The 21,935-nt window shown below is 45.3% G+C and overlaps 2 protein-coding genes across 4 annotated transcripts in view; one reads left to right on the top strand and one right to left on the bottom strand.

The window, feature by feature from the left end:
* MAP3K21 (mitogen-activated protein kinase kinase kinase 21) overlaps positions 1-16,306 on the bottom strand; it is a 43,470-nt gene extending 27,164 nt beyond the window's left edge. The window contains exon 1 of one of the 3 annotated variants that reach the window (XM_056343729.1): positions 15,397-16,306. In XM_056343729.1, the coding sequence (XP_056199704.1) occupies positions 15,397-16,141 (745 nt within the window). In that variant the 5' untranslated portion in view covers positions 16,142-16,306. The remainder of the gene's footprint in view (positions 1-15,396) is intronic. The other 2 variants (XM_056343730.1, XM_056343731.1) reach the window with 2 other exon arrangements.
* A 4,600-nt stretch (positions 16,307-20,906) lies between these two features.
* The window catches only part of PCNX2 (pecanex 2), a 159,744-nt gene continuing 158,715 nt past the window's right edge, over positions 20,907-21,935 (top strand). Inside the window, exon 1 of the mRNA XM_056342869.1 lies at positions 20,907-21,146. Coding sequence (XP_056198844.1) covers positions 20,994-21,146 — 153 coding nt within the window. The 5' untranslated portion in view covers positions 20,907-20,993. The remainder of the gene's footprint in view (positions 21,147-21,935) is intronic.

The raw sequence follows: 21,935 nt of genomic DNA, 5'->3' as shown, positions 1-21,935 counted from the left end.
AGTCAGAAAAATGAAAACATACAAATACCATGCAGTAAAAGTGGTACGGAAATTGGTAGATGTGATGTTGTAAAGGTCCTAATAATTCAAGACACTTTCAACAGTGCAGCAAGCATACATGAGCACTCTAAGAACATCTGCAACAAAGATACTGCTATCTAACCACACAGATGGAAAAAGCCTTAAATTCCTAAGCTGTCTAATATAACTAACAAGAACTTGGAAATCCAAGTATTGCTCATCCTAGCTCACTGAAGGAAGTAGCTCAACAGATTATGAAATAATTTAGGTTGGAACAGACCTCAAGATGTCAACCCCCCCACCTTGGAGCAGGGCTAATGCTGTAAAAACTGCAAAGCTACTATCGAACATTTTTATGTAACTAAAGTTATGGCACTCTGACAGAAATAAGTAAACTATATTCAAAACTGAACTATTCACTCAACTACCGACATTAATCTAACTTAAATATTATTTAAAATAAATTTTGAAGAAAATTAAGGACAGTAATTAAGGACATCAAGACACAGAAAAAACAGCAAAATTATGGCAGAGTTACATTACAAGTAGCTTACAACACACTAATTCCATTTTGTCCTGACAGATGGTTCTTAGAAAGCAGTTACGGTAGCAGGCCTGAGCACATACGAGTACTTTTCAGGAAGTTTAATCATACAGACAGAATAAGGATTAATCAAAGAATTCTGTACAGCAGTTGTATAAAGGAAAATACTAGGAGACAATTTATCAGGATAATTAGGTGTTTACTAGGAAGCACATTTGTTTCACATGCCAATTCACAATCAGAGTAAAAATACAAGGTGCATTTCAAGAACTGATAACAGAGTTACATACTGCCCACTCTGAGAAAGATCAGACCATCATACTAGCAAACATGCAAAGTTGGAAGGGATCAATCATAAAATCTACAGCTATAAAGCAGAGGTGAAGGACGAAGAAATGGCTGGCCTATTCTGGCTAACAGAAGGAAAAGCAGAGCTACACATAGTTGCACAAGTAGCTCATGCAATTCTAAAAGACACAAAAAATGCTTTTTTTAGTAGAAACAGGGAAGTGTCAATAAAACTGTACCAAGCATAAGACCTCACATGAAATACCGAACAACTAAAAAAGCACATATGTATTCAACGACAGGAACTTAAACTGAAGCAGATGCAGAAAACAGAAGTAGAATAGTTAGGATACTGTAACATCTTTAATTTATATAAAATCAGAAGAGCTTGTGCTTTTTGCTAGGGTAAACAAAGGTTGAAATAAGTTATGAGAACAGATGTTAGCCATATATAGAAGCAGGATGCAGACTCTAGAGCGCTGGTGCTCTTACCAGTAAAAATATTCTCCCAGGTGCCCTGACTGATCCATCTTACAGGCACACTTGTGATTAAACTCACTTCTAGATCTGGAGCTACCAGGCTGGGGAGTCATACCAGATTTCAAGATACTGCCTCTTTTCTCCCACCCCCTTTTGGCCCTCCTCTGCAGTGTAAAGCACAGTTTACTTCTCAAATAATTCAGAAGATCCAACATAGACTCCTGTCAAAAAAGTAATGGTTCCTTAAGTAGTAAGGCCATTAATCAGCCATGCTTTCTGCATTATCATAGTTACAGCTGGAGTCTTTCTACTAATCATATGGCACACCACCAAGTATTTTACGGTGTAACAGCATGCAGGTAAGATGCACACTGTTAAAAACTAAAATCTATCACACAGATGCTCAAGACTGCAATGGAACTGGACCTGCTGAGCCAGCCAGTACTTCCCAAGTCCATGTTCCTCTAATTAAAATAGAACCGACAACATCTCTCTGCTGAACCGCTGCTGTTCCCATATGACCGGTTTTCTTAGTCAGGAAAGGCACAGAATTTAGGCTTGAAAAGAAAAGGAGGCAGAAGTCCCAGCAAAATCCCAGCCAATGCTCCCAGTCCCCCCTCCTTTTCCTGTGCCATTCCCTTCCCACCTTTCCAACTCCAAACTCTCCCCTCTGGCATTAACACTTGCTTTGAACTACTGACAGCAAAAGGTAATAGATCCAGTGCAGCAGCTCAGGTTAGAGATGCAACAAGTGGCAGTCCAGGTCTGGCCAGATTTGGGTAAGAGCTGCCCACCCTGCTCCATTATCTTTTCTTGTGAGCATGGATTGAAATTTTATTGGGGAAAAGAAAAAAAAAATAATAAGTGAGAGCCTGGATACAGGCAGATAGGCTGTAACGAGTCAAGAAATAATAGAAAAAAGCACATCTAGACAAAACAGATTCCTGGGGTGCATGCCTGCTCTACCAAATTCAGACAGGTCCAGAACTCCACCTCCAGTGCTACCTTCAGGACTATGCTGAAAGTTTAGAGAGGAACGAAGAGCATTCGTTTAAATTGAAAGTATTTTGTTTAAAGCACAATTTTAAATAAAAGGCTTACATTCTTACCTCAGCTGCTCCTTTTTTATTTTAAAATTCATGTAGCTTAAGAAGCAGTATTTACAAGCCCAAGGGAAGCCTGGACAGACCTTTGAGCTGGTAGCACACTCAAGAAACGGCCACCGAGCACTAAGCTCTTCAATGCTACTCTTAACACAGGTTATGGCCTACAGTCTTGGTTCTCTTTTTGTTACTAAATACATATAGATTGTATTTCTCCAACCTTATCTATCTCAAAGCCCCCACTTAATCCAACACTACATTTGAAAAGTTTCTGAAATCCAAAGACTTCATGCAGTTAAAATAATTTTATTCCATAATGCATTCCAGCACTTTCATTTGATCATTTTCAGTTACCAGCCATTTAAACCAATTGAGTAAACAATGTATTCTGAGATAAGCCAAGTCAAAGGATCGAACACCTTTTTAATAGTTTAAACGTATTGAATTCAAACTACCTTTTCATGCTTAAACTTAAAAAAAATCATCCCGAAATACTCAAGTCCTTTCTGTCCTTCCTACCCTCTTCATACTTTCTTCTCTATCCTCTTTATTTTCTCTTTGTTACTACTAAAAAGATTAAGCAACCTTATTTTCACGAGTTAATTGTCACCAATGGCTTCTTGCTACCTTATCTACAGTTTGCTAAATAGCTGGCTATCATGGGTTTTGCAAATATAAGCTATTTAATAGCATAGCTATTTAAGTTACTAGGATTACAGGTAAGATCGCCTACATGCCCACTACATTTACCACCACTGATAAAATCATTCTTAGAGAATAGCAGAAAGAAAGATGTTTCACTATACACCTCTACTTGTAAACAGAGATTGCACAGACAATGCTGCCACTGTCATCAGTCTCCCCCGCACCTGGCCAGCTCCCTCTCCAACTGTTTGCAAGTGAATCTGGTTCCTGTTAATTCACTAAATCAACATGCAACAAAACCAGCAGGGCAACCCTGCATCTTTACCTGTGAACTAACAGGCAGAAAGAAAAACTTATTAGATGTTGCATATCCAGTTAAGGAAACACAATACCTCATCAATACTGAGACCAACTCCATTATCTGGAGCTGTTGTTTGGTCCCAGTCGTAATTAGAAATTAAAAATTCAACACTGCTTATAGAAGCCATGCTCAGTTTTTAAGCTGCAAATTAATTACCACAGTGAAAACATTAACTGATCAGAACATCTCCAACACGTACAAATGATACACTGGCCTATACAGCACTGCTTCTTAAGTACTTTGGTTTCCTCCTATGGGTTCTCAGGATAACAACTGTTAACTGTAGCCAGTATCTGTCAGACTGTGATTATCTCACTAGATTAAGTTTAGAGCTCACCATCAGCAAGGGAATTTCATCCTTTAAACACTAGTTACATACGCAGGAGGCACTTCTCTACTTTTTGTTACAGGGATACTGTGCTCCTCTATCATCTACACCCCTTTACAGCAGGCATACAAGCATTTCTTAACTTTCAAACTAAATGGAAAGCAAGTTTATTCTTAAATGTATTTGTCTAAAAACATCTAGAGAAAAAAAAAAAAAAAAAAAAAAAAAGAGTCCTACTTCACAGCAGCCAACATACATTAAAAAAAATCCTGAATGAAGTGTTCCCAATTGGAAAGCCAAAACAAGACAAGACTTGACATAAAAAGTCTTTGACAGCAAAAATTGACAAATACACACCGACCCTGTAGGAAAAACACATCCCACAGAGGGACATGTGGCACAGGAAAACCTCTGAAGTGTAAGAATGACAGGGAGTAAGGATCAGAAAGGGGTAAGATTTCAACAGCTTCAACGCACCTTGCACCACCGTTTTTTGCTTCCCCTTCATTTCTTTAATAACCATTATTAAAGTATCTTTGGGCAAATGGAAACTTGAGAGAATGAAGCAGTTTAAACAAGTTATTGGCACCGGCTGTAGATACTGTGAGTTACTTTACTGCCTGCCATTTGTGCTTCACTTGCTGTTCAGATAGTTCTGTAATGCAAAACAGAAATTTCTATTGTGCCGTAGAAGGAAGTACCATAGGTAAGAAGCGTTTATAATTAGACATTCAAATAATCATCATTTAAACAGTAAATCTTCAGTAAATTCTGAAAAATGTAGGATTTGGATATTGCATCAGCCAAAATTCAAAAGCAGACTGAACACTAAAAATCCTCAAATTCCCCATTTAAAATATTTAAAATATTAAGCTTAGTTCTCCTATTTAAATACTACATTTAAGAAAAAGTTACCTCATTACAGCAATTCCTCCATAATATTACAATTACATGGAAATCAGTCAACACTGAAACTCAGCTTTAAAACTCAAAAAATTCATGTTATGTGGCATCTGCCAGGAACTTCCCTACTGATTTGAAACAACACTTACTTTCTTATAAGCTCACTCTTCTTTGCTTGCTATAACTTTTTGAAAGGCAGCTATGCAATAAAAACAGTGACCAAAATGCAAGCAGATTTCAGAAAGACGTGCATAGAACAAGCAATAACAGTTAGGCGGTGAAACAGTCATTCCTGACTAAGATACCCTTCTGGTTTCAAACTCTACAGAATAAAGTGGTTGTGTATCCATTCCTTAGAGAGCACCACAGCAGTTAGGAAACAGTGATTTTTAATTTTTTTTTTTAGGAACTTATTATTCATAAAAACCCTAAAGCTATTACATTCAAGCTGCAAAAGGAGTCACAGCCAAAATATAATGCACCAGGTACAGTTTCCTTCAACAGAAACATTCAGAAAACACCTTAATCGCCTCCCTGACCCCATATGCAAGATCTTGTCATTCCCTTCAAAACAAAGTAAATACATATATGCCATGTAACATACAGAATTCAGCAGGGCAGTGCAGCTGACATTTATAATCTCAAAAACAGCATCCAGGGGCAAGAGCTGACAGCCATTACCTTCCTTCAGACTTAACAAGTTAATTTACCTATCATTATTCAAATCCCTTTTTCGAGATTTAATTTAAACAAACAAGAATATTTCATTCAAATTTGTTTTGAATTTATATGGTTTTTTGTTTGTTGGGTTTTTTTGAAGTAATTAGAACATGACAATGCAATTTGATATTTCAAGCTAATCAGGAGAATACACAGCTTCTGAATATGCACAAGTATTTACATACCTGGCATACTTTTTCTGATCATAACGTATTACACTCAGCAGTTACATACTTCCTTGTTGCTTTAGTTTGTGGTCTATATCAAGGGGTATTGGATGTGTTGAAATTAGAGCATTTAATGCACAAAAAATGTCACTTCAAAATTCAAATTTACAAAAGCTGAATATAAATATATAGATACATAAATAGTAAAAACACATTCTACCTTTAAAGGTGACTTACTAACTGAAGTATAAGGGTGTAGGCTGATGTCACAGCCAAGACTTTAAGAGCCTGCTGTCACTAAAATACTTATCTTAATCTCCTCCCCAGTTATAGCCCCTCATCCTCACAAGTTTTTTTTTTTTCCCCTGCCCTGAGCCCAGCAGCTAGGTAGTCTTGGGAGACTGAACTAGCCAGACAGCTCAGCAGAAAACTAAGCCTGCAAATAAAACAGCTTAGAATAGTTTTCTGCTGGATCCCTCTGCTGATTTAACCCAGACCTACCGGCCATGCAGACAGAGGAGCAGATTCTGCTGACACGTGGGAGGGGGGAGAACCTGTGCCTGGAGATGGGTGAAGCCTCCTCCCACAGCTAGCTGCTACATCAAGCTGCACATCACCTGCTGTACTAAGTGAGAAGTCGAGCAACGTTTCAGAATTAATAGATCTAACCCCTTTTACATCTAGTTTTAATCAGACATGTAACAATTGAATCCAGCTTTACTACTTTTTTCCATCATAAAATAATCTTTGATGAAATTCACTATTGAAAAGAACCAGTTGAATAAACTGAAGACAAAAAAAAATTTCTCTGTCCCTTTTAAGATGCCTACCACTACGAATCCAAACAAACTCTGGTTATAGATGCTTAGTCAACTTCAGTCATTGAGTTCCCCTAGAACTTCATCAGTTAACATGAAACTCCTTTAACATCTTTTCTATGAGGAATTTTAATAGGTTACAGTCCATAAACTATCCTGACTTAGGTTGTCAGTTTCTTTGAGAGAGTTTTATTCCTTTAAAAAAATTTTGCCAACCAACCTGCTTCAAAACAACGCAGAAAGAAACCCAGAATTTTTGAGCCCACTTTTTTAAACACAAAACTGGTGGAAAATAAATAAATAATCAAAATTTATTCTGTGAGATAGAAGGATTCCTGCTTTCCATCCTTGCAGTTTCTTCAGTGGCTGAGGAACAAGCACCCCCAGGACCATGCTTTTCCAAGAATTCTCATCTTCTTTAATAGCACAGGCAAAACACCTACTTTGAAATGGGAGCTCTGCAAAACTGGCAGCACTACCTTTCACTTGGGAGGAGAAAATGGAAGGGAAAACCTGCTCTTTTGACTCAATAATTAGCATAACATTCAGTAATGAGTTAAAAAGTACCATTTTTCCCTTTTTGCATAACACATGAGGAAACAAATGCAATTAGTTTCAGGAAGAACAGTGGCATTTCATCCTAGTGGAAAAGAAAACCACAAAAGTGCCCCAACATTTAGAGCTAAAATATAACCAGTTCCAAGGTTTAATTTGCCCCATAATGAACCACAGCAATGAAGCAGTTACTCCTGCATTTTTGAGAGGGAGGGCCAACTTATCAGCTCCAAGTTAATAGTACACCTGCCAAAACACAGATTTTAGTCATTCTGAAGAGAACAAAGCATGATTATACAGCCAACACTGGCATGTCTAGGACTGATTTAACTGGAGCTATGACACCCCCCCCCCCAAAAAAAAAAAAAAAAAAAAAAAAGGTTAAACTTGGCAGGAAGCTCCAAGAAGGAAGAATACTTCTGTGGTGACACTATACAAGTAAGTAACTTCTCCACCTTACCATATATAACCCATGACTTTAAGATACAAAATTTAAACATCCTCTTACTTTCAGTTACTGACCTGAGGTAAGCTCTCAGTAACATGGTCAAGTAAGATAAAAATGGTGAAATTATTTTTATAGTGTCAATCCAGGAATGCACATTTATGATACCAGCTGTTATTTCGGTTCTGCTACTATAGACAGCCAAGTCATTCGGTATTTAATATATTTTATCTATTTCTATCTATGCATATTGTCTATATTTTTGTTGACTTTAATGCCATAGTTTTGCCTCTAATAAAAACAAACAAACAAACAAACCAACCACAACCAGCAAGCCAAAGCTCCAATAACAAAAAAAAATTGCTGCACTTTTTAGAGGCATTATTACTGAACGTCACTGAGATGACTTTCACTGTTTCACATTTTAAGAAATCATCAGAAATAAAATTCAAGGACAAAAGTCACCCATGCTGCAAACCCTCCTTGCAAACATGCATTGTACAAGGCCATTACATTTCAGAACTTGAAACACTGAAGCATGCTTAGAAAAAAGTTTATACTCAGTGATAAGGAAGCTTACAGATTGCAAACAAAAAGCCATTCTCTTCTAAGGTCAAAGAAACCACAAGATAGCATTCAACATCCAAATACAGTTCAATGATGTATAACTTCTCTATTCTTTTGAGGTTGCAGAACACAACACTCTAATAGAATAATAATTTTTGTTAAGAGGGTCCAAAGGCATGCATTGTGCTTGCAGTCCCAAGGGGCGGGGTGGGGGAGAATAATCTGTAACTGAAAACTCAGTTATATTTCAATATTTCCTAATGCTAGGCTTACACTATCAAAGCCCAAATCCCAACCCCATTCTGCAATCTGTTTATTTAAGTACAATATCTCATTTCACAAGTGTTATGGTCAGCAGCTAAACTTATTTCTCACTGTGTAGGGGAACGAACAAAACTGTGCAAGTATTTTTACAACTAATGGGAGGTGTTTAGCTGCTGTTTTTCCATTGACTTCTATGGAAACACGTTGCTCACTCACTGCAGTTTTCAGAGGCAAGTATGTGACCACAGCCTTAGATACCAGCTTTAAAAAAAAAAACAAACCAAAAACCAAACACAAAACCACCAAGCCAAGTAATGCTTGAATTCTTCTTTAGTATCCAAACATGGCAAAGACTCTAATCCAAAGTCCTAGACTTCAATTTATAATGTTACCCCCATACAGAACTCTTTTTTTTCAAAATATACAGTCAGCAAATGTGACATACAGACTAGAACATGACCCCCCATGTTGGGCATCAAGAGGTCAGCAGCCTCTTGCAGAAATCTGCTAAGGAGAGAGTCCAACATGGAGCAGGAAAAGAGAAAAAACCTTCCCCAGCAGCTGTAAACTGATCACTAGGTGTCTTACAATGAGAGAGAGGAAAGACAAGGAGAAGATAAAGACATGAAGAACCAAGTAAGATCCAGAAAAAGATCAAAGTATCATTACTCTTGAATTAATAATACTACCTGTTAAAGATGCAAACAGCCTCAAGACCAAATACAGCACAACTTTACAGTTGTCAGATGGACATAGCTGGAGAAACATTAAGTGAAAGTTTGCATTAAAAATGAGTTATAAATGGGGTTATTTACATAGGTGTTTTAATTATATGACATTTAGCTAGTGTTACAGCCTAGAGTCTCGTTTCCAGCATTAAGGACTATATATAAATATACCTGCACATTGTTTACTTTGAGGGAATTTGTTCTAAATTAATGAGCATTTTTTTCCACCTGTTAATGTCCAGACTTGAGATACAGAAAACCACCAAGCGGTAGCAAGTTTCGAAGATAACAGATCAAGGTGAAATAAATGACTATTGCGGTTAAGTCTTCAACTACAAGTAACATAACTGCTGGATGTTACTCCTCCTCTGGAAGCTTACAGACCGTACAAATAGATATTGTGCTACAGAGCAGTAGTTCACAAAATTTTATTTGACAGATACTGTATAAAAATCATTAAGTTCCTAAATACTAATTTTAAATGCTGAAACATAGCCTTCAACTGGAAATCAGCCTCTATGACATACATTGTAGTGCTAGTTATTTCTACTGCAGATTGAGACAATCACAGCAGTGACTCAAACCTGTTCTTTCTTGAATCCCAGCATCTTTCTGAACACAAAATATACAACATATTTATATACAGCAAGTAAATATATCAACTGAATATAAAATGGGCATAACATAAAACATTTCCTTTGATGAGCTGGAAGAAGATACACCATAGCTCAAGGCTGCTAAGCATTTGCTTCTCCCACAGAAGCCAGCTAGCCTTCGGGGTCTCTAAAAAATAAAATCCCTGTCTACACAGTGTGAGCACACATCAAATAATGAAACAAAATTACTGGAAGTAATGTTTTATGAAGCAAAATGGACCACCTTCATATGACATAACTATATTCAAAAGAAAAACTTACTAGAATTCAGTGACGTGCTAACTTTTAACAGACCACAGCCTTCTGTTATCATGGGATGCTGTTTCCCAAGTTGATTAAATTCTGCAATCCTGCCACAGTTTGCATAAGGGTGGTTTGATTTTGGTTTTTTGGTGGTTTGAGGGGGTTTGTTGGTGTTTGGGTTTTTTTAAGAATACAAAATGGACAAGGTTATTAAAACTAGAGCTCTTTCCTGCTATACACTTCCAGATGCTTCAGGATGTATGACCAGTTCTTATATTGTAATGCAGCAGTACTATCTTTACAGCAAAGCACAAGGCAGGGCTGCTGCCACTCAGAGATCAGACAGGAAGCAGGTGTACCTGGAACAATTTCTAGCCTTACGCAATTCAAATAATTAAGAATAGTGCAAAGCACTTAATGACTGTGACTTCCTATACAAGCACAGCATGGAAAACTACAGCATAAGAATTTTAAACTGGTAAATAACTTCTGGCCCCACTATCTTATCTATCTGACGTTAGTCAAAGCGATACCACTTTCTCAGAGATGTGGCTCCTATGGGTTTTATGAAGGTCAGTTTCCTTATGGAAGAGGAACTCCAGTTAGTCCTCCAGAAAAAAATGTTCATTCCCCTCCAGACCTCACAGATACCAGCCAGTAGGAGCTTAACAGTTAGCTAGGCAATACAAGCAGTTTCAAACCAATTACAGCACACGCGGCCTGCTATAGGAGGTGCAGGAGCCACCCAGTACTGGAGGTGCGCACCCTGGGACTGCCAGGCTTAGCCCATCGGGGACACTGAGGATGTGGAAGGAAGCAGAAGAGTAGAAGTTCTGTGAACGAGAATGTCACGAGGACGAGAGGGAGGCGCAAAAGGCGCAAAATACATACCTGCAGAAAATGAGTTTTTTTAGTTTTGTTACAATATGATAGGCGAGCAGTAACTGGCACAGTGTTATTGACAGAAACAACTCCAAGATCCACTGCCACTACGAGACCTCTTGGAACTTTCCAAAGAAAGTTAGATTGAAGCTCAAATCTGCTGAAAAGCCATCTCTCTTCTTCCTCAGAACTACTAAAGACCATTCTAATAAAATTTAATTTTGAATTTTCTTGGTAACTGTACATTAGATGATTCTGAGCAAGTCTTCCCTGTTTAAAACACAGTCAAGAGACAAATTATGCACCCTATTGATTTCAGAATAAAGTTCAGAAGATGGCAGATAGGCTTAACTCTAGTTTCTTTTTCTTCCTCTCTCCAGCCAGCTAGCATAAGTTGCTAGGTGGAGAAGTTAGAAAGGAAGTAGTTTTTATAGGTTCTTGAAAATATCTCCATTTAACTTTAAAGGTGTTTAATGGCATAACTTGAGCAACCCTGCTACAAATAACCTGTAAAAGCAAAGAACCAAAGACAATTTGTTCTTGCCTTTCTCAAACTCCAGGACACCATCCCACACCAAAAGCAACTGATTCAACAGTTCTGTCAAACCACATCACACCTCCTTTTTAGGTTTTAAAACCAAATGATTTCTATTTTCTGACTGCTTTTCATGAGACTAGTTTGAAGAATGTCACCTTAAATGGATGGTCCTCTTGCAGTTTTACTGTTCACTTGTATGTTTGATTCCTTCAGATTTCAAGTATTGCTCTCATTAGAACTGTCGCGTCCAAATTCAACAATCCTTGAAACTCAAGCTGTCCTTAATCATTTCAAAAAGCAATATAAACTCAAGACACTTCAGACAGCTGCAAAGGATCCCGGGATGCCAGAAGAGCGGGTGAAAGCCATAGCAAAGTGAACCCTACTCACATATCCATCTACAACAAACCACTTTATCAGTATTGTGTTAGTACACATAATCTGCACAGAATCAGCTTTGTGCTTTACTTTGCATTCATGGATGGGCCTATGCCGTAAGCAAGATATTCTGAACTTTTTGTAACTTCTCCTACAAGTACACAAAGCTGCTGCACTAGAGATAAACTGCTTATTTTTTAAGGTAAAAGTCTAAATGTGACTGTTAAGTGCACAAGTCTGAAATCAATCCCAGAACTGCAAACCTCTGCTTTCTCTACACTAGACTTCAGAAAATAAAAACCTTGCATACTCTACCCAAACATATTACTAGCCTTCTTCAGAATACTAAAAAAGAATCAGGAGAAGCTGCACCAAGCCCTTAAAAAAACACTGGTCTCATAACTAATCGGGTGAGTGCCCTTGCTCAGAAAAAAGCATTTTGACTCCACCAGAGAAAAAAAAAGTTACCCTTTCAAAGAGTCAGCAAAACAGCTGAGATGTGCTAAAAAGACATGTAAGTATTAGTGCCCAGTCTTGCAGATGAATGCTTGTCTTTTATTTTCAGAAAAACATAACTTTATCGTAATCGAATGACACACTTAACCAAGTTTAAGTTTGAACCCAGGAGACAGTTAAGAATGTTCAAGTATTTTTGCAATTTTTAAGACACCTGCCTTTCAGTCAAAATATCGTTTAACTCAAAACTCCTTGACTATCCACGATGGTTTGAAAAAATTTCTTTCAATTTTTTTCTCCAGGCTTTAGATAGGTAAAGTTCACCTCCTAATCCTTAATTTTAGGTTATCTTCTTAATCTATAAAGTGTATCTATGAACATAAAAAAACATAAGAACTGCTTATGAGGACGTTATTCTCAAAATAGACCATGTTCTTTTCCAGAGAAACTTCTCACCATGCCACCTGCACAAGATTTTATAAAGCACCCACAGTTTGCAAATCAACATTAGAGGCCATGGATACTATGTTTCATTTTATCACACATACCCAAAGCTAAAAGTGTTCTTTACACCTTTGTCTGTTTCTGAATGACCTTTAAATAGTAAGTTTATTTTACAATTCTACAGAATTGAAGAAGCTGCTACCAACAGAACTCAAGAGTTGCTCCTTACTTCCTTGTTCAGCCCTCAAGCTTGTTAGTTTTTCTTCCCAACATAGGAAACATTTGCATATCTATTTGTTTCCCTTTTTTTTTTTTGCTTTGGCAGAAACAAAAACCTTTTCCCACCTCCCAAAAAAGGAGCCCAAGGAAACTTGTGCATACAAACTTAGATGGTCATTGTTGTTATTAAAACCCTGCTGCGGCTCTCATGGCTCTTCTGTTTGTGGCACCTTCTCCCCCGTCACGTCAATTTGGCACCAGTGAAACCACACCAGAGACGCTGTCCTACAGATTCCAATTCCATAAAACTACTTGGAGAGAAATAACACCCTTGTCTTTGAGATGCTGGCTTTGCCTATTGCCTGCCAACCACAAGCCCAGACATATATCCTTTCTGGATCAAATATACTGGTGGAAGGGGCTCCCTTCCCCTGACTGGAAAAATTAGTTCCTGCCTGTTTGCTAAGGAAGTAGCTCGAGTAGCTTTCCTTACTACACCATGTTAAGGGCAGTCATTTTTCTAATTTGTTGGACAAGGAAGAAAAACTCCTTCTTAATGAAAATAACTGAGCTAGCACAAAACTCAAACATTTGTAAACTACCTAGAACTGCTTAATGGAGAGAACTGAACCACTACCACCAGCAGTCTATGAAAAGCAGCAGCGAGCAGCCGAGGAACGCATGCCGCTGGATCCCTGTCTGCAGCTATAGCCACGGCTGAACTGTTACTAGCCACACCAAACAAGTCCATCAGTCAACCCTGGCAGGTTTCCACTCCCACTGTGTGAGACTGGAAAAGACTACAGTAAAAGTATAAAGTGAAACTTCTGATGAACGGATGGGTTAATAGAACAGGGGATACTGTCACGATTGGCAGTCATTTTAAATTCCATGTTGAACTTAATTACAATAGCGTACAATAGTATATTGCACCACTAGCATACCATTGTCTTCCAATGTTGTCATTCAGCTGGCTGATCAAGAGACATCATTTTATTTATCATATTCGATACTGTATTCAAACTTCAACACAAAATCTGGGTGAGAAAACTAAGTAGCTAACTAAGCACATGTGCAACAGCAGTAATGAAAGCAGCAAAACAGGTACATATACCAAAGTTATAACCAAAGCATGTTTTTTTAAAATGCGCTGCCATTATCCACATACACAGAGGTGATAACGGTAATCAGTTCACAGCAGTAACTGACTCAGCTCTAGGTGCTACGCTAAACCACAGGGTTATGAATTCATTTCAGATATGGACTTTGCCATTGTCACCTTAGGAGGCTAAAATACAGCAACCCACTTTTGTCTAAGGAAAGCCACTTAATACTTAAGGTACAGCAACTCAGTGAACACAGCAGCTGACTAGGAGGGCACAAGCTGCCTACAGACAACTTGCTAGAAATTAAGATGTTGGCCACGACCTGAAAGGTATGTTCCAAGAGTTTATTGTCTTGTGCTACAGACAGAACCACAAAGGTAGCTGAGCTAGGTCCTTTCTTTATCAAACAAATAGTGAAAGTATTCTCAGGAACAGTCCCATGACTGAGCCTTGTCTTAACAACCCATGCATGATGACCTTCAAGACACGCTGCAAAGGGCTTTTAAAACAAAGTGCTTCAAAGTTGAATGAAGCTTTTTTATTTCTACTGGACTATTTAAGGACTCCTAACGGGGGTGGGAGGGAAGTAACATGTTGCTGCACATTTGGCACATTCAGAACAAAAAGGAAAGCGAGTTAAAATGGCTTTAGACATTTACGGAAGCATACAGATTTCCCCTTTTGGGTCACCAATTCAAAACACAACTATAACAGCAAGTCATAAACATCTGTTCTAGTAAGACAGCCTTCCAACACCACAACTGCCAAAATCCTAGATGCTCTCGTACTGACAGACGGACCAAGGATCCATTCAGCATGAACTGAACAGCAACCTCGCTCTTTTCAGGTGCCTTTGTCTGTGCCAACGGCTGAAAGCAAATCTGGCAAGTGCACAAGAGTTTCTACTGGTTTTAAGCCACCGTCTTTTCTGTCTTGGTGTTTGCCAAGCGGGTGAATTTCAGCAACGCTAAACGCACACAACGAAAAACAGAAATACGTATGATCGTTCAGCAGCGAAACCTTATTAAACCTTTCCTTCCCAAGGCGCTGGGTTTGCTGTAACCTTCAAAAGCTAGGGCCGCACAGCGCAGTAAGAGAAGTCTTCTGGATGCGCACTGTGGTCGCGCACGGGGTTCTGTCCCGCTTCAAGGGAGCTGCCGGGACGGGGCTCTGCCTGCGCCGCAGGTGAGCTCTCTTCCCCCGCCCTTCCGCTGCCAGCCCGCCGCCAGGCAACCACCCCGCCGCCAGCCCCAGCTGCTGGCACGGGCTGCCCGAGCCGCCCATGTTGCGACACCCGCCGCCCGGTGAAGCCAGGCTCCCGGCCCGTGCCCGGCCGCGGCCCGGCCGCCCGTTCGCCGAGCGAGCCGCCCCCGCGCCGCCACGGCGGGCCCACACGGCCCCGCTCGCCGGGCAGCCTGAGGCGGGCGCCGCCGCCGTGGCCCGGGGAGCCCCTCGCCGTCCCCTCGGCCGCCCGCGGCGGTGCGAGGGCCCCTCCTCACCCCGGCATCCCCCCACCCCCGCCCCGGCCGGGACTCACTGTTGCTCGACTTGAGGTCCCGGTGCAGGATGGGGACGATGGCCTGGTCGTGCAGGTAGAGCATGCCGCGGGCGATCTGCACCGCCCAGTTCACCAGGATGTGCGGCGGGATGCGGCGGCCCCCGCGGGCGGCCCCGGCCCCGGGGGCGGCGGCGGCGGCCAGGGCCCGGTTGAGGGAGCCGCCGCGGGCGAACTCCATGACGAGGCAGAGGTTGGGCTCCCGCAGGCAGACCCCGTGCAGGGCGATGATGTTGGGGTGCCTCAGCATGGAGAACAGCTTGGCCTCCTGCCGCACGCTCTCCGCCGTGGCCGTGATGTCCTCGTCGGGGTCCTGGCGCGCCGCCTTCACGGCCACCTCGCGGCCCCGCCAGGTGGCCCGGTACACCTTCCCGAAGCCTCCCACGCCGATGATCTCCTGCAGCTCCAGGTGCTGGAAGTCGATCTCCGTCAGGCTTCCCGCGGGGTCCCCCCGCCCGCCGCCGCCGCTCGCCGCCGCCGCCGCCACCCCGCCGCGGGGCTGCCGGGTCACGTAGTTGGCGGGGAAGATGCCGAGACGGTGGCGGATCTTCCCCGCCCACCAGCCGTCGTCGCCGGACACGGCCGCGTCCTGCGACAGCACCTCCACCACGTCCCCCCGCCGCAGGCTCAGCTCGTCCTCGCCGCTCGCCTCGTAGTCGTACAGCGCCGTCCACAGCGGGCACGAACCCCCGCCGGCGGCCGCCGCCCCGGCGCCCGGCAGAGCCATGGCAGCGACCTCAGCCCCGGCGGCCGCCAGCGCCGCCGACGCGGGGGCGCCCGCCCAGCCGCATCCTCACCTGCCGCCGCCGCCGAGCGGGAGCCGCGGGAGGGGCAGGGGCGGGGCCTGGGGCAGGGGCGGGGCCGCCCGGCCCGGTCGCCGCCGCCGCCGCCGCGGGTCTCCGGCAGGTAGGGCGCAAGCGCGCGCGGGGAAGGCGGGGAAGGGGAGCGGCGGCGCCCCGCGGCCTCCCTCCCGCCTCCGCGCTCTGCCCCCGGGGATTGGCCGCCGGCCGTCACGTGGGGCCGAGGGCTGGGGGCGGGGGAGCGGGCGGGCAGGTAGGTGCCCGCGCGCGCCCGCCCACGCGCGCAGACTGGCAGGCTCCGGCCGCCGCGGGGAGGGGGCGGGGCGCGCGGCTGAGGTGGTCGTCAACGGTCCCGTCCGGGCAGGGGCGGCGTAACGGCACCGCGGCGAACGGGGAGGCCCGGTGCGGCACCGGGCGGAGCCCGTGGGCCCCGGCGAAGCGGTGTCTCGGCGCCGTCCGCCCGCCCCGGCCCGCTGTATCCCCGGGGGCGGCGGGGCAGGCCGGGGGTTCGCGCCTCCGCCGGCAGCTCCCCCTCTCCGTGGATGTCCGCGCTGAGGACTTCCCCGGAATAAAACCCGGGCAGTTCCTGAGGAAACCGAGCTTCCGCGGCTCGTGTTTCCTCTTCCACCCGCCTGCGCACGGGCCGAGGGGCTCCCGGCTCCGCCTGGCGCAGTGGCACAACCCCTGCCTTAGGGGGTTGCCTGGAAATCAGCAACTGCTGCGCCCGTGCTACTTCTGGATCAAGATTTTTCTGGTTTTAGGTGGAAAAATGGTATCGCTTCCTAAACCACAGCAGACGGAGGGAAGCGTGTGGGCCGCCAGCGCTGCGGTTCAGAGCAGATGTGTTGCCATCCTCGGAGCTGATGGCTGTGTGCGGCGGGAGCTGTGGTTCTGGACAAGGCCGCTGCCAGCCCAGGCCCTGGGTGGGTGGGAAAGGCCTGGGGAAGGTGTCACACCGCGCTGCCACGTAGAATAGCTTGGCACAATGAATGCTTCTCGCACAACCCCCCACTGCTGGAGCGCTGTGCATCCCTACACAAACACAGAGTTTGCGGCTGGATATCGCAGGGCTAAGGTTCCAACATAAAGGCAGTAATTAGAAAAAAAAAAAAATACGGTACCCAGAAATCAGAAATTCACGTTTATCCCACTGTCTAAACTGTGTTTATAGTTGTACACACGAGGCAAAAATAAAATTACGTAGAAAGGGACTTACTGAACCATGTTAACCAAAAAGAAAGAATGCAAAACCTGCATGTCTTATCGACTCTTTTCCCATTTCCTTTAATATAAGATTGCCTTGAAGCTATTCAGAGAGATAATTACAAGCCTTTTCCTTATCTGCATATTTGCCTTATTATAAAAGCCATGAAGCATGTTCTAATACAAGCATTCTGCCACACAAATTCCACCTTGAACTTTATCTGTTATCTAAAAGAATCTGCAGGAGCTAATTAAGTGTGGAATGTTTTGGGTCAGACGAGGTATTGGTTGCAGTACAGTGAAAAGTTTAAACGTTTATTTAGAGCTATTACTCCAGAATTTGTTCTCTGAAGTACTACTGTCCGTTGGCAATTACTACACTTGAGTTATTCTTTGTGCTGTGTTTCTTGAGCACCTAGTGCTCTAGGATCTTGGTATAAGGAGTTCTAATAATGGAAATAAAGTTACAGAGGACACTAACGCAGCTGTAGCTTTTCTGGTGGCACCATCTAGTGGAGTTGCCGCTGAGAAGAGTGGCATACAGGGCAAAGCTTTCGGCTTGGTCTGTCATTGGCATCTCTTGAGAAAAAAGTGGTAGCATTTCAGCACTCTTGCAACTATAGATACAGCACTGTGCATCTACGTGTCTCTGGAACGCGTGTCCTGAGCTGGATATTACAGGAACCCTTCATTTCTGTGAGTACCATTATACCAAAAAACATTTGGTGTCAACATTATCCAAAGTCAAGGAAGAGTTGAAAGCTATGAGCGATAGGCAGACAAGACACCCTAATAAGACCCAATGTTATATCAACTCCAATGAAGCCTGCATTATCTGGGATTTCCAAATAATAACCTACATGAGTTAGAAGTCTCAAGAAGAGAGGAGGTTTTGAAGAAGCTTTCCATTTCCACCTCTGTTTACTCATCTCTTTTGGAGCTGTGCTTGTAATTGATTTTATTTGCCAGTACGCCTGGTGGAAAACAACTTCCATAGTTTTTGAAAATTAACATTTTTGATTACTACACATCAAAAATATTATTCATAGCTGGCTATTACAGTTGATTCAGTCACTACATTTGTGTTAACCAACTTTGTCATCTTGGAAAAGAATCTGCAAAGGGTAAAAAAATATAAAAATTTCCACTCAACAAGGGAGCAGTTTTAGTAAGATGTGTTTACAGGAGTAGCATACGAGGCGCTGCTGGGACTGTGCCTCCTTCATAGAGCTCAAGAGACTTCACTGCTTACTGAGGACACACCAAGCAAGTACTCGAGCCTTGTGGCTGTAGATCCACAGGTATCGGAAGGGTACCAGTGCTGCTGAAAGGAACAGTGCTGTTCCTCCCCTGCTCCTCATTCCTGCTGCTGTATTGTCGCTCCCATCAAGCCAACACAGGCATCCAACATGGCCACATTGCCTGCAACATCAGGAAGCGAGCTGAGATGTGGTTCATTAGCTCACAGCTACGGTTGTTTAATAGCATCTTTGGTCTCTTTTACCTTTGTCTAAAAGGTCCGTGCAGAGTACACCAGAACAGCATGTTTCGTCCATGAAGCTGTAGCCACAGTCAGGAGCAATGAAAGTAGGGTAAATTTGGTGAAGTAATGTGCAAGCTGCTTGGCTGCCCCCATTTTGTACACACATCCTTCACAAAACTGACTGCAACAAAAGTCTATACTTGTGGAAAAGGCCCTGGAAGGTGTTGACGAGAGACAGGCAATTGAAGTTCACAGTGATTTTCTGATGGTAGACGGTAAGGAGTGCGTGCTGTGTATGATCAGCTCTGGTGTTCACAGCCTAGCCTGATGCCCCTTCCTTCAGGGGTATCCCATAGGGATATGCCCCCTATCCATATGTCTCATCCTTCACTGCCTTTGGCCTCCCCTGCTGAAGGCTTCCACTTGGTTCCATCCCCCATTCAGCTTCACTTCCCCCTGCTTCCCGCACCCAGGCTCCCCTGCCCCTGATGTACCTCTTCACTCTGCTAATTTGAGGTCAGCTGCCATGAAATTCTTTAACGCAAGGCAGACTGACTGTGTTTCACTTTAAACTCATTCATAAAAGAAACCGAATGGTTTTTAAGGAATTTGCCCAACTGCCTGCCCAACATACAGCTCAAAATGACAAAAAAAGGTCAACACTAAAGTTGGGCAAAGATCCGAAACTCATGATGCATCAAGCAAAATTAGTAACTGGCAATGAAACAAGATGGTGGGGGTTGTGACAGCAGTAAGTTTGCAGATGACAGTGAGTTGGGTGGGAGTGTTGGTCTGCCTGAGGGCAGGAAGGCCCTGCAGAGGGATCTGATGGGCTGAGGCCAGTTGTATGAGGTTCCACAAGGCTCACTGCTGGGTCCTGCACTTGGGTCACAGCAACCCCAGGCAGCACTACAGGCTGGGGCAGAGCGGCTGGGAAGCTGCCTGGTGCGAAAGGGCCTGGGGGTGCTGGTTGATGGACATCTGAACAGGAGCCAGCAGTGTGCCCAGGTGGCCAAGGCGGCCAACAGCATCCTGGCTTGTAGCAGACACGGCGCGGCCAGCAGGACCAGGGCAGTGCCCGTCCCCCTGCGCTGGGCACCGGTGAGGCCGCCCCTGGACCCCTGTGTTCAGCTTTGGGCCCCTCACTGCAGGGGGACGTGGAGGGGCTGGAGCGTGTCCAGAGCCGGGCAGGGGGCTGGGGCAGGGGCTGGGGCACCAGCCTTGTGAGGGGCGGCTGAGGGACCTGGGGGGGTTGGCCTGGAGAGGAGGGGGCTCAGGGGGGACCTGATCGCTCTCCGCAGCCACCTGACAGGGGCCGTAGGCAGCGGGGGTCGGTCTCTTCTCCCGGATAACGAGCGACAGGACGAGAGGAAACGGCCTCACGTTGCGCCAGGGGAGGTTTAGGTTGGGTATCGGGAAAATTTCTTCACGGGAAGGGTGGTGAAGCGTTGGGACAGGCTGCCCAGGGAGGTGGTGGAATCACCATCCCTGGAGGTGTTTAGAGCCCGCGTGGATGCGGTGCTGAGGGCCGTGGGTTAGTGCTGGGCTTGGCAGGGCTGGGGTAGCGGCCGGACCTGGTGAGCTCTAAAGGGCTTTTCCCACCTAAACGACTCTGTGCCGCTCCGACCGACGCGGCCCGCAGCTCCGCCGCCAGAGCCGCTGCCGCCCGTCGGCCGCGCATTTTTTGCACCTGCGGAGGCACCTCGAGCCGCCCGGGGCGGGACGCCGCGGTGACGGACGCTTCCGCGCCAGAACGGCCCCCCCGCCCCCTGCCCGCCGCGGCGCGGCTCGGCCCGGCCCCTCTCCGCCCTGCGCCCTCTCCGCGCTGCCGCCTGCTACCGGCAACCGGGCGCGGCCCCCGGCCCGGCGGTGGGGCAGCGGCCCCCGCACCGCGGTGGGGACGCGCGGGTCGCTGTGTCCGGCGGAGGGGGGGGGCGGCCCGTTGGCAGCGGCCTCCCGGCGGCGGCGGCGCTCGGGGTGGGGCGGGCGGGATGCTCGGCGTCGCGGGGCACCATGGGAGAATCCGCGGGCGCCCGGCATGGCGGCGGCGGCGGCGGGCGGCTGAGGGGCGGCGGTGGCGGCGGGGGTCGGCCATGGTGTCGCCGGCGGCGCGGCTGGTGGGGCAGGGCGTGTGGGCGGCGCTGACCGGGGGCTGGTACCACGACCCGGAGCAGGGCGCCTTCACCAACAGCTGCCACCTCTATCTGTGGCTGTTCCTGCTGACGCTGCCCATGGCCCTGCACCTGGTGAGACCCGGCCCGGGGCGCGGCGGGGGGGCGGGGGGGCGCGGGCCCGGCCTGGGGGCGGCGGGGGCCTGAGCGCCACGGGGGGCACCTGGCTTCTGAGGGCAGGGGGTGGGGGTGTTAAAAGATAGGTCTGTCCCGAAGGATTTTGTCCCTAAAGGTTAACGGTGGGTGCGTTAGTCCGGGGCTGGACCCCTTAATCCTGCTGAGGCAGCTGGTGGGGCGCCTTGGGAAGGGGTGCAACGCCGGCCTCTGCAAGTGCTGCACGGCTGTGGGGACGTTAGTTCGAAAAAAGCTCTTGTAGAGACATTTATTCTCCTAAGTCTGCTCCAGCCTTACCTGCTGAGAAGGGTAAATAGATGGAAAAATCCAAATAGCACATCATTAATATGCCTTGCTGAATGTCACTGGTGAGTCACGTGGCTCTTCGTGACATGCAGCTCTCTTTGTGCTGAAAGTTAAATGTTGCAAATAAATAATTTTAATATCTGGAGTTCATTGCCAGACTTTAAGATTATTGTCTTTGAAAACTTGAAACTTTTGCTCCTTTTTTGTGTTTTCCTACTGTGAGAAGAGCTTAAAAGCGTGGTTTGCTGGATCATTACGTCTATTCATTGGTGTGCTCTTTAGTGATTATAACTGAATATTGCTTCCACTGGAAAAAGATTCCATCCTTTTGGTTCTCACAGTGACTCAACTAAGTTCTGTAGATTTTTTTTTTTTGTAAAATTTCTGAATAGGTCTCTTCACCCTTCGTGGTCAGACATTGGCCTGATTTTTCAAAGGAGCATT

The sequence above is a fragment of the Falco biarmicus genome, chromosome 6 (assembly GCF_023638135.1).
Source record: "Falco biarmicus isolate bFalBia1 chromosome 6, bFalBia1.pri, whole genome shotgun sequence".
In the NCBI taxonomy this organism is placed as follows: Eukaryota; Metazoa; Chordata; class Aves; order Falconiformes; family Falconidae; genus Falco; species Falco biarmicus.
Note: the sequence above shows the minus strand (reverse complement) of the source record. Positions and strands in the feature narration are given on the sequence as shown.